The sequence below is a fragment of the Neovison vison genome, chromosome 7, assembly GCF_020171115.1.
Source record: "Neovison vison isolate M4711 chromosome 7, ASM_NN_V1, whole genome shotgun sequence".
NCBI classification, from domain to species: Eukaryota; Metazoa; Chordata; class Mammalia; order Carnivora; family Mustelidae; genus Neogale; species Neogale vison.
The window spans coordinates 181,185,227-181,197,514 of NC_058097.1; the positions used below are offsets into that span (position 1 = coordinate 181,185,227).

Here is a 12,288-nt window from a genome sequence, read left to right on the forward strand (position 1 = left end):
TTGGAAATCATTTTTCGTAAGATTTTTTGTGCAGAACCGCCCTATGGTTTGTTTTCTTAACAAATAATCATAAAGTTTGCTTAATGGCTCCTGAGAGCCTTCTTTTTTGTGTTTTAGGGAACGTTCAGCTACCAGGATGCAATGGCATTTATTCGATGTTGGTGACCTGTGTTTCCATGTCAAATGTTTTGAAATTAAATAAAGTATGTGTTTCATACTTACTTTCATATTTTAATATTTTTTCTTCTTATTAATATTATGGTTATTGTTAACAATTTTACGCTTAAGTATTTGAAATAAAGGTTTAAAATTTGGAAATAAGTGTGTCTTGTGATTTATATTCAAATAATACTCTTGAGTGCAATGTTTGAAAAAATGAAGTAACGCATATTTCCTGAGGGAAATACAAAATAAATTTGGTGGCCTTTAGAATAAAGGGCAACAAAATAGTGATTAATAGATATCATTTACCCTAATATCAGCTGAGACCATTTGTTTCTGGATATTTGAAGTGAATAGTAAGCTTTTCGAGAATGTAGAATTTAGGGGCTCCTGAGTGGCTCAGTCGTTAAGCATCTGCTTTTGGCTCAGGTCATGATCCCAGGGTCCTGGGAGCCCCCACATTAGGCTCCCTGCTTGCAAGGAAACCTGCTTCTCCCTCTCCACTTCCACTGTTTGTGTTCCCCCTCTCACTGTGTCTCTCTCTGTCAAATAAATAAAATCTTAAAAAAGAAAAAAAAAGAAAAGAAAATGTAGAATTTGAAAATCAATAGTTTTTTTTTTTTTTAAAGATTTTATTTATTGGGGCACCTGGGTGGCTCAGATGGTTAAGTGTCTGCCTTTGGCTAAGACCCACAGGGGGCTCCTTACTCAGCGGGGAGCCTACATCTCTCTCTGCCTGCCACTCCTCCTGCTTGTGCTCTCTCTCTCTCTCTCTGACAAATAAATAAATAACATCTTTAAAAAAAGAAAAAAACAACCTAGGATCATGACTGAAGACAGATGCTTAACCTAATAAGCCATCCAGACACCCTGAAAATCAGTAGTTTCTGACTCTTTTTGAGAATCTGATAAAAATATGGGCCTGTTCCCCAGAAAAAAATTCACATTTTTCATATACTCAAAATTTTGATCAGAGTGGTTGACTTGTCCATGGTCACAGAGAAAGTGGCAGTACAGAGCTGGATCCCAGGTTCTTTTGTCCAGTGGTGTTCCTGATGGCAATGATGCCGGTGATACTACTATTACTAAAACAACATCTGCCCCTTCGCGAACAGGGTCAAAGGAGTTGCCATTGGTTTTCTCACGGATCCTCCCTGTTGTGTGCGTGGTCACTGAAGCTCCGCTCAGCCTGCGTGGGGGCAAAGCCACTGCTCCAGTTTCCCCATCCAGTCCTGCCTGTCTTACCGTCACATGACTGGGTGGTCTCCTTGTCAACCATGAGTTTTCAAGCCTCTCAGCACCACCTTTGCTGGAGAGCTCTGAGCTCTCTCCTGCTCAGAACAGTGATTCAACCTGGTGCTTCTGTGCCACCGTGCCAGTTTTTAAAATACAGAAATATGTTTGTACTTGTAGGCAAATAGCTTGTGTGCCAAAGGCCCCAGGACCCTTCCCATTCTGGTAGCCTGCCCCATCCTCTAGGAACTCAAGATCCAGCAAGTAACAGGTTAATCCTAGCACCTCAGGGAGCCTTCAGGACTGCTCCCGCACTGTTTTCTTGGCTCGGTTACTTGGTTTCTTTTTTACCTGTTATCCTTGCCTTGTTTTATTTTATTTTTTCCATTTTCATTGAGACGTAATTGACAAACAGAATTGTATATCGCATGTACGACATAATGATTTGATATGCATTGTAAAATATTTACCATAATCTAACTGATACATCCTCTCACATCATTACCTTTTATTTGGGTGTGGCGAGGGTGTTTAAGATCTACTCTATTGAATGTCAAGTGCATAATACAGTACTGTCAGCTGTAGTCAGGATGCTGTCCTTTAGATACTCAGAACTTTCTCATCTTATCATTGAAAGTTTCTGTCCTTTCACCAAGTATTTGAATGTTACCACCGCATTTGAGAAGGAGGCATCTCTTTGCCCTTTAAGGTCCAGCTAAGTTCTATATTGTTCCTGGTACCCTTTCTAACTACTTCAGCCTTTATTTTATTTTTATTTTTTTTAGAGAGAGAGTGTGTGTGCATGAGTGGGGGGTAGGGCAGAGGGGGAGAGAGAATCTCAAGCAGGCTCCAGGCCCAGTGCAGAGCCGACACGGAGCTCTGTCTCACGACCCTTAGATCATGATCTGAGCTCAAATCAAGAGTCAGACACTGAACCAACAGAGCCACCCAGGCACCCTGGAGCCCCTCAGTCCATATTTTAAAGAAATATGTAGAGGATGTCTTCTGCACCAGGCAGTGTGTGCTTGGCACTGGACATACATTGGTGAACAACACAGTTTCTGCTCACAAAGAACTAGGGGGAAGTAGAAATTAAAACCACAGTAAGCCTAACAAATGCATCACAACACACTCTAGTAGGTGTTAGGAAGAAAAAGTACTGAGTACAATCTGAGTACAGTAGGACAATGGAATTTAAACTGGGAGATCAGAGAAAGTGTCTAGGAAGAAGGAACCTTGAAGGAGAGATGGGTAGAGGGAGTGAAGTGGGGGCAGATGAGGAGGGATGGACCTGGAGCCGACTTAGCCTGTGGGAAGGCTCTGAGCTAAAGAGCAATCAGTGGGGTCTAGGAACAGAAGAAAGTTCCATCTGGCAGGGGCAGAAGGAGTGAAGTCAGGAAAGGAGTGCGTGTCTGGAGAATCAGGCAGAGGCCTCGTTATGCAGGATGCGTGGGCTGGGAGAAGACTTTGAACCCTACCCAGTGCAAATGGAAATCTTTGAAGAGTTTTAAGCAGACAATGGTTGTCATCCATGCCAAGTCAGGGATGGGACATGAGTGAAATGCTTTCGGAAGGTCTAACTGTGAGGGGATTTATCCGAGATTGAGAAGGGTCATGCATATATATTTAAATGACAAAGTAGTAATTTCAAACTTTTTTTTTTTAATGTCAATTATACATGGCCTGCTAATTCACATATCTCACTCCCTCAGATGACGGTGGCCAGCCCTAGGCAGGAGAGCACGAAGGGAGGTTTGGCTGTACCATCATCTTTTCATGAATTTAGCATTTCTTCCCATGACAGTTTTCCTTCTTCTTTGTGGGAAGTTCCTTTTCTCCTTGGCTTCTATACAATCCTTTTCCCCCTTCTGATAGTGACAATGTATCTCTGCCCTTACAAAATACACACTGAGTTACTTGCAGGCCAAGTATGTGTATTTTTATCCTAAGGTCTGATCAAGGTCTAAATAAATACCTTGAGGTTTGTCACATATCTTTCCATTTTTGTCTTCGAGAAGTTCATTGACATGTTTTTACCCAATCAATTCTCCAATTCTCTAATACCTACTGGATGTCCCATAAGTCCATTCAATTATGTCATTAACTATCCAAAGTTAGCCTAGACTCCCAGGCTCAGTCCCATAAGCCTGCCCCCCACCTTGATACCAGCCATAAATGAGATGCCCAGTCTACCCATACTTCTGCCAGTCAGCTACAAATCTGGAGGACTCCATAACCCTTTTAAAAGGCTGATGAGGGAGACCTGAGTGGCTCAGTTGGTTAAGTGTCTGCCTTGGGCTCAGGTCATGATCCTGGAGGAAACAGGGGATCCACAGAGCCTGCATTTTCCTTTTTATTCTAAAAATTATAATGTAAACCAATACACGTTTACTGGGTTGATATCTAGAGACAGAATAAGCTGTTAGCTCTCTTAGTAATAAATGTGCTTTATTAAATGTTTCCTGACAGAACTAGGTTTGGGGAAATGTGATATCATTTATGGTACATTCCAAGTCAAAAGGCAATATTCTATACTAGAGTGGAATTTGGTGGCATATACATAATGTGGAATTCTTGTCCCTGTAGATTAGAATGGCTGCTTATTCAATCTAAATTTATCATGAAATGCTCCAGAGTGGTACAAAAACAGCTGAGTCCTAGGTGGCCTCACAGAGAGAACTGTGGCCACGCTAGGAAAGGAAGGGGCAGAATGATCTCCTTATTATCTGACCCACTGGGGACCCAAAAGCAGCTAAGAGAGAACTAGAGCTAATGATTTCTTGTGGTTAAGGCTGATACACAACTCAGGAGTCATCATTAAGCTGATATCCTCAGGCCCCGTGGGAGCGTGGATGTTGTAGTGGAAGCTAGTGAGAAGGATGATGACCTTAAGAATCAGACGCTTCACCCCCACACACTCCTACTCCTGGCAACCAGGCATTATGTTTCTCCCTGGAACTCAGAAAAAAGGCTGGGTGAAGAGAGAGGACCCTAAATTTATCGAAATGTAATTTCCAACCCACAATAAAAAGGATGCATAATACAATATAAGTTACAGAAAAATACAATTTTGTTTCTTGTACTTCTGAGTATATAAGCAGAGATTTTCTAGAGCCCTCAAGGAGGTGATGGGGCTCAGAGCAGTCTTCCCGGGGAGCAGGCATCTGAACTGAGATGTGGAGTGGGCAGGAATGGGCCAGCTGGACTAAATATTAGCCGGAGTAATAAAGCACAAGAGGAAAGGTATGCCCAGCAGAGAGGATGGGTTTGTCAAAAACCCTGAGTACCGAGACAACTAGGGGTTCTCACTAGAAATGTTATCAGTTTAGCATTTCTAGAGATTGAGCACAATAAGAGAAAGAAAGCAGTGAAAGAAGTAGTGAAACAGGAGGTACTAGGGGACAGGGCAAATACCGTGAATGAAGTTGTATGTGACTTCGTTTTACTAAGGAAAACCACAGGGGGCTGGCCCTTGCTTCTCTCTTTAGGTTCAGGACATTCCATACTCCCCTTGTTTACTCTGTTTTAGCCAGACTGACCTTTCAGTTCCTCAAAGGTGATGACCTTCACCTCACCCCAGGGCCTTTAGCCTATTTCTTTTCCTTACACTTCCCTTCCTCCTGACACATTAAATTCACTTGTACTTGTAGACTAAAATGATCACCTTGGAAAGCCCTATACTTATTTATTGATACTATTCTGCTTCAACCATTTCCAGACTTATCTTCAGAACTTATTTACGTGCCCTATCAGAAAGCCCATCTTGTAGCTTGTACTCAAAATTTCTTTTTTTTACCTAAAGTGGTAATATAATAGTGAGCATTAGACCCTCCTAGGCTTTGGATGATGTTTGTCTGTTTCCAGAAACCAATTCCATCTCTAATGGTGGGAGAGGGGCAGTTGTTAAATTTCTTCAAAGAAATGAACCATGAGGGGGCAGGCACCTGGGTGGTTCAGTCGGCTAAGTGTCTGCCTTCCGCTCAGGTCATGATCCCAGGGTCCTGGGATTGAGCCTCACATTGAGCTCCCTGCTTAGTGGAGAGCCTGCTTCTCCGTCTCCCTCTGACTGCCGCTCTGCCTACTTGTGCTCTCTCTCTACCTCTCTGTCAAATAAAAAAATAAAACCTTAAAAAAAAAAGAGAGAGAGAAATAAACCATAGCCCTGAAGGTGACTGAAATGTGAGTCCTAGAAATGTTTTAACTATGGGGCGCCTGGATGGCTTAGTTGGTTAAGCTCAACTTGCTTGACCTTGGTTGAACTCTTGGTTTCAGCGTAGGTCATGATCTCATGGCAGTCGTGGGACTGAATCCCACATTGGGCTCTGTGCTCCGTGTGAATCTGCTTCAGATTCGTTCTCTCTCCTCTTCTACTCCTCCCACTCACTCTCACATGCTCTCTCTCTCAAAGAAATAAATAAAATCCAAAAAAATAGAGAAATGTTTTAAGCAAAATCAGTACATCACTGAAGTGAGTACTCTTCTAATGTGATTCAGTTGAATGTTTGCATATGATTATTAGAACAAAGTCTCATTATCTTTAATGTCACATTTGATGGACTCACTGGTGAGGTGACTTAAAAAGACCTATTTTTACTCAAATAGATGGTAAGCAAAACCAAAGTACTTGCTTTTGTAACACACACACACACACACACACACACACCACAGAAGAAGCTATGCTGGTGGGATCTGAGTTTAACTACAGAACCCAGTGAGCTCAGAATTAAATCACTTGGTTATCATATCTTCATCTCACTGACTACAAAACAAATGTGGTAATAATTCTTTAGGCGCTTAGTCACTATAGACAAGTCAAGATAACAGAATGTATCTACCTCTTGAGGAAGTAACTCTTTTGAACTCTATGAAGGTTATTTCAGTTTTAACGTCTACCACTTCCTATTAGCAGAAAAAAAGAAATCAAATAGAGTGATCCTGAGAAAATGAAATATTAAAATTTTGTCTCTAATTGGGAGAATTAATAACTGGAGGAATTCAATACCAATGGAAGACATTTTAATGTTCTATTAGTTTTACATAGGTGACAAAAACAACAAAAAATGAAACAGTGGTATAATAAATGGTTCAAAAGGAATATTCATTAAGCAACATTACTAAAATGAACTGAACGTGATTTAATTTATCCAAATTACTTTCAGTATCTAACACACGGAACTGGTGTAGATGAACTTGTGTTCCGGGGGTTTATCTCCTATATGGTCACGTTTCCCCTAAATCTGGCCATAGTAATTCACACATACACTGTGGACTTTCAGTGAAGACTGATGAATAAGAAGCCACGGCTTCAGCTCTTAGGATAGGGTGAGAGGCTCTGCCAGAAAAATACTCCAAAAGGAACGCCATTTCTCTAAGATCATCTGATTATCAGTTGATGTCTTGGACCCTCAAAATGAAGTCTTTTTAATTTCCTTTCAAGAAAGTATCTAAATGAGCCATTGTAAGCACGTTGATTTTATAATTTTCATTGGTAGCAAACTCCACATATCAACTAGACGCATACACACACAAATTTGTTTTTCCCCATTTAAAATCGTCTACCTATTAACTTTAGAAAATCCTTCAAACTTTTTTTATTTGGGGGAAATAATACTGTTCTTCTTTATGAGATTTAATCAGTGGTCCTTTCTTAGTGTGCTCTCACTTTTATTCTCTTTTCCCAGAATTCTAAGTAACAGTGGACTTCAGTTTTCATTAAATCTCTCAAAAAGAATTTGTTCAAGTGACTGGCCTTGGTTCATCTTCCATGCACCAGATGGTGGGGGGGGATCCTCTGAAGAAAGTTCATGCAGGTAACTTGATAAAATGTAACAAACTTGCTGTAGATGCCTTTCTCTTCCTTCATGTCCATGGAGACTGTCTGTCTTATAGTTTACATAAGCTATAGGGACCTTCTTCTGTTCACAGGCATAACTAAGACGCCAGTTTACAGTTAGACGTGTACAAAGAGCACTATCATGGGATATAATGATTTTGGTTTTAATTTTTGGCCAACAACCAAATTGTTATATTGTGCAAAATAATTCTGTTAATTCCTTTGGGTGTTAGTTTCTTGAACAGTTTAACTTCATCTTAAGTACCCTACAGCTTACTTGTAACCAAAAATCCTGTGTGGGATATAAGTATTCTTGATTATTATTACTGCTTCTGATTTAAGATTCCCTGGATGAAAAAATTCAGGTTAGAAATTCTCATTTAAGATATCTTTGAGTAAATGATTTTCAAGTATTTAGCATTGTATTATGAGCACTTTTCCTTGGCACTTAATTCATAAAACTAAAAAAAAAAAACCCCAGACATTTTCAATTTAAAAAATAGAAATATAATTTTCATCATTGTTATGATTCTTTAAAATGGGTTTAAAATTTCGATGCATGTGAATTTGAAAGGCTTTTGTGAAACTAATCAAACAGCCTTCTAAGAAAAGATTTCTTGGCAGGAGTAATAATTTTCCCAGAACCTTTTTTGTGGAGAGATTTCAGTGGAGGCTTTTTTAAGGGTAGGGCTCTTTTGGGGGTTTGCAGTGCTCTTGCTATCTTCACGTGCTCATTGCAGTAATATTTGTTGCTTCCTTCTGACAGTTGAATGAGCGTGCGTTCTGCCAGATCCATGCACTGGGCATGGACCCAGTGCCCATCTCCATGAGAGCAGTAGATCATGGCAGGTTTGTTGAGCTCAGTTGAATAAAATGGTACCCAAGTGTTGATATCCACATCGCAAGTAGGGCAGCATGTAATCCAGTAGCCTGTCTCAGACTCATCTTCCTCATCGTCTTCATTGTAGGTGTCAAACTCATCGTCACCATCAAAACTACACGCTTCTGCACTGAAACAAAATTCTTCTGAGTCTTCAAAGGGAGTGGAGTCCCCTGGGTCTTCTGTGGATGTCTGACTATTTGTGAGTGTTTTCTGATCTTCATTCACATCGTCTTCAGCACATTTCAACATATAGAAATAGAAAGCTTCTGAAGTAGCCTGTTTATTGTCTCCTGGTATGCCGAGGAATACAGTTCCATTTCCCATATTGCTCCCAAACCAGATCTTGCTGTGCTTAATATCTGGGGTCCAATCTGGGGTCTCCATCTCGCGAATGTCTATCTTATTGTCCTCCAAAGAGATGATGTTGCATACCATTCTCTTTTGATTTTCAAGCTGATAGCCACCAACAATAACAAATTCATCACTGTTTGTTTGAGTCAGGATCGCACTGGAGACAGAGATTCCTCCTGGCAAGACTGTGCAGTTCACAGCTGGGCTACCCAGTGGGAGATCAACCTTTATTCTGTATAGGTTGGCAGGGCGGATGTTACTGGCAAGTGAATGTCCTCCTAAAATATAAATGGTATCATTTCTGGCAATGGAAACATGAAAAGACAGCCCATCCTGAAGTTCTGGAAGTAGGTATGATGTAGAGCACCCAAATTCAAAATCCACCAAGAAAACATGGGGCAGACAGTCAGCTACACTATTCCATTTTTCTGTGGTTCTTTGGGCAGACGGAATGTATGACCGTCCTCCAAAGAGAACACCCATACTTTTCCCTCGACTATACACCACATCAATGGAATGACCGTATCTGGCTTCAGGAACATCTCCCACCAAGTCTTTCTCTGTGCAGCGAAAAGTAACCTTTTTGTTGTTCTTGCCAACAACGGACATGACATAAATCTTATCTGAAAGCTCATTGTTTGGTGTTTTCCCTCCATGGATGATGTACTGTTGCTTTTCAGACTCTACGCTGTTTCTGAATATGCAAGTGGCCGGGTAACGAAGAGGAGGAAGGTAGCAGGACTCCTTAGAGAAAACGACAGGCTTCAGTTTGAGATGGTTATGCTTTACATCAAAGTGGAAAACTCCAGTGGGGCAGGACCTCTTTGGCCAGCCTTTTTGGCCAAAGAAGAAAACTTGCCCATCAAAATTCATTAGTGAGAAGCCTGGTTGAATTAAGGCCACGTTATTACTGACTGTTACCATCTGTAGTGACATATTTTCTGATCCTGTGGAGATCTTTTACCTGAAAGAATTTTAAAGAAATGACATATATCTCTTCAAACAAATCACTGTTTGGATCACCTCACATGTTAAGCTTGTTAAAAAAAAAAAAAAAAAATTCTTCAACAAGCTTGTAGTGGGACTAGCAAAACCCGGGCAGCTAGAAGCACAGAGCCACAGAACCTCTCTTCCTAATAGGATCCAAGCAACTGGGACATGTTTTAGACATGGACTAGTCTCCCTTAGATTTCTGGGAATTGTAGTCCTTTTTTTCCTCACAGATTCACCGCTTGTTGGCAGAAGGAACTACATTTCCCAGGAATCCGTTCTTCTCGGGCTACGGAGCTACGATTGTTTTTGTTGCTACAGGAGAGGAGACTCGTAGGATGCCTCTCTGAATAAAGACGCTCAAAGTGCGAAGTGACTAGATGGGAGCTAAAGCGGAAAACTAGGGAATGGGAGGTGAGAGTGGCCGACGCACACCCACATCCGGGTTCCCGGAAGGCCGCAACCCCAGGAGGGGCGTCAGGCAGCCCGCTGCCGGGTGTTGCCGGTTCCTCCCCGGGGACTCTTAAACGGGTGACCCAGTAGGAGGCACAGCAGCTTCTGGCTCCTGTGGGGTTGCCTGGAAACCGCAACCTGAAGGGACGCCCCGGCCAAGGCGTCTTAGCAGACTCCTCCCGCCGGGACGCTTTGGGGGACTGGACTCAGCCGCAGCTCTGAGTGTCCCTAGGTTGCTGGGACGGGGGTGGGGGGGGTGGGAGGGGTGGGGGAGGGCGTGGGACGAGGGGGACACGGAGGTCACAAAAGTTGTGACTATTTTACGGAGGCCAAGGATCAGCCTCTGATTACCTGGAGTGCAGGGTAGAAATGACCAGATAATGGTTTAGTAATGGAAACACTGTAATTCGATTTTAGCAAGCGTCACGCCTTGCTAAGGCTCCTTGTTTTCCTCAGTCGCTCTTGCTCCGGTGTTTAGGATTCTTTTAGCGAAGCAGAGAAGATTCCTTAACACCTCCCTCCCTGCTCCATTCTTCTCTTCTTACTTCTCCCACTCTCTCTCTCTCGGGGAAAAAAAAAAAAAAAAATAGTGGCTGTTATTTCAGATTTCTCTCTCCAGCCCAAGACGTTTGAAATAATTCTTAAGTAATTCTGTAGTAAGCAGGCGCCAAGCAAAGAGGTGCCAGAATTATTTAGGATTAATACTAGTATTATAGTACTTTTTAAAAAAAAGATTTTGTTTATTTGACACACATAGAGGTCACAAGTAGGCAGAGAGGCAGGCAGAGAGAGAGGGGGAAGCAGGCTCCCCTCTGAGCAGAGAGTCCACTGCGGGGCTCGATCCCAGGACCCTGAGATCATGACCTGAGCCAAAGGCAGAGGATTAACCTACTGAGCCATCCATGTGCCCCAGTATTATAGTACTTTTTTTTTTTTTTTTAAAGATTTTATTTATTTATTTGACAGAGAGAGATCACAAGTAGGTAGAGAGGCAGGCAGAGAGAGAGAGGAGGAAGCAGGCTCCCCTCTGAGCAGAGAGCCCAATGGGGGACTCAATCCCAGGACCCTGAGATCATGACCTGAGCTGAAGGCAGCGGCTTAACCCACTGAGCCACCCAGGCGCCCCTAGTATTATAGTACTTTTAAAAAAGGTATTTATTAGATGAAGGAAACCTGATTAAGTTTCTATTACTGTTACTTACCTTCAGAGATTCCAGGAGCTTTAAAAGTAAGCTCCCTGTTTGTAAAAGTGAAGTCCTAGACACCAAAGGTTAGAGGAAACAAAATAGTACAGATTCCTGACTGTTAAAAGTAAATTGTTAATATGCTTCAAAAACAGTTTGAAACAGTGTCTCTGAATATGGCTCTCAGTACTTCAGAGTCTGGACTCTGCAAGCTGGTGGACGGTATTCAAATTCTGTCTCTCACGACTAATGCTATGAACTTGTAATTTTACATCTCACTATCTCAATTTCTTCATCAGTAACATGAGGTAATTACCTACATCCTTGGTCGGGGTAATTTATGGTTAGTAAATTAATACATGTAAAGCACTTAGAACAGGGCTTTGCACACTGTGATAGTTTTTATAATTATGCTTTAACTTACCAAAAGGAAGGTTGTTAGTACACAATTACCTGCAGTCACAGCAGATGATATAACGTTGGAGATGCTTAGAAGGGAGTTAGGATCTGGGATCTGGTCCGTGGGTTTAGACTGATTAATTTTTTTGACTAATGAGAATTGGATAAACATATCAGTGAAGCAGCTAGTGGTGAGTTCAATTTAAATAACAGGAAATAATTCATTTATTTTTGTTACCCTTTCTCTAACCACTCATTAAATAGGCAGACTATGAAGTCGGAGTCCAAATCTGGGCTCTGAAACTTAGTTGCTGTGTAACCATCTTGGGCAAGTTATTTTTCCTCTGTTCTTTCTTTCCTGTAAAATGGGAATCGTATTAGTACGTATTTATTGGATTGTTTTGAAGGATAAACGGGATAACACATGTAAGTCACAAAGCAGAGGGCCCGGTATATAATGAGCATTTAATAAATGTTAGTTGACACTGTATTTTTATTCTCCCTGCAAAGATTCCTTGGACCATTTAGAATCTATGGTCAGTCTTCATGACATCTTGGAGAGGGGTGCTTTTGCCTTGAAGCACTTCTGTAGATCAGATGTAATTAATTGCTAAATGTTCTCTTCTATTTAGTTTACTTAGGAGATTCCTCAAGATGTGATATTTTAATAATCATCTTGTGGGTTTTTTTTTTCCCCATCTTGTGGGTTATTAAACCAAATGAGGACATAGTGAGTGAGAAGCATTATTACTAAAGTCGCAAAAGCAAGCCTGTCTCTTCTTTAGACCATGATGGTTTAT

General features: G+C 41.4%; 2 protein-coding genes across 5 annotated transcripts in view; one reads left to right on the forward strand and one right to left on the reverse strand.

Annotated features, from left to right (window-relative positions):
• Positions 1–7,814: 7,814 nt before the first annotated feature.
• RAG2 (recombination activating 2) lies at positions 7,815–9,398 on the reverse strand. Its single transcript, XM_044260942.1, has one exon. The coding sequence runs from the start codon at positions 9,396–9,398 to the stop codon at positions 7,815–7,817; it is 1,584 nt and encodes a 527-aa protein (XP_044116877.1).
• Positions 9,399–9,715: 317 nt separating this feature from the next.
• The window catches only part of LOC122912848 (intraflagellar transport associated protein), a 91,161-nt gene continuing 88,588 nt past the window's right edge, over positions 9,716–12,288 (forward strand). For all 4 annotated transcript variants that reach the window (XR_006385679.1, XM_044259101.1, XM_044259100.1 and 1 more), the window contains exon 1: positions 9,716–9,866. The gene's annotated coding sequence lies outside the window, so the exon portion shown is untranslated. The remainder of the gene's footprint in view (positions 9,867–12,288) is intronic.

What these genes read in the sequence shown, in the direction of transcription:
- RAG2 (XM_044260942.1), bottom strand. Translation starts at nt 9,398, where the DNA reads ATGTCACTACAGATGGTAACAGTCAGTAATAACGTGGCCTTAATTCAA.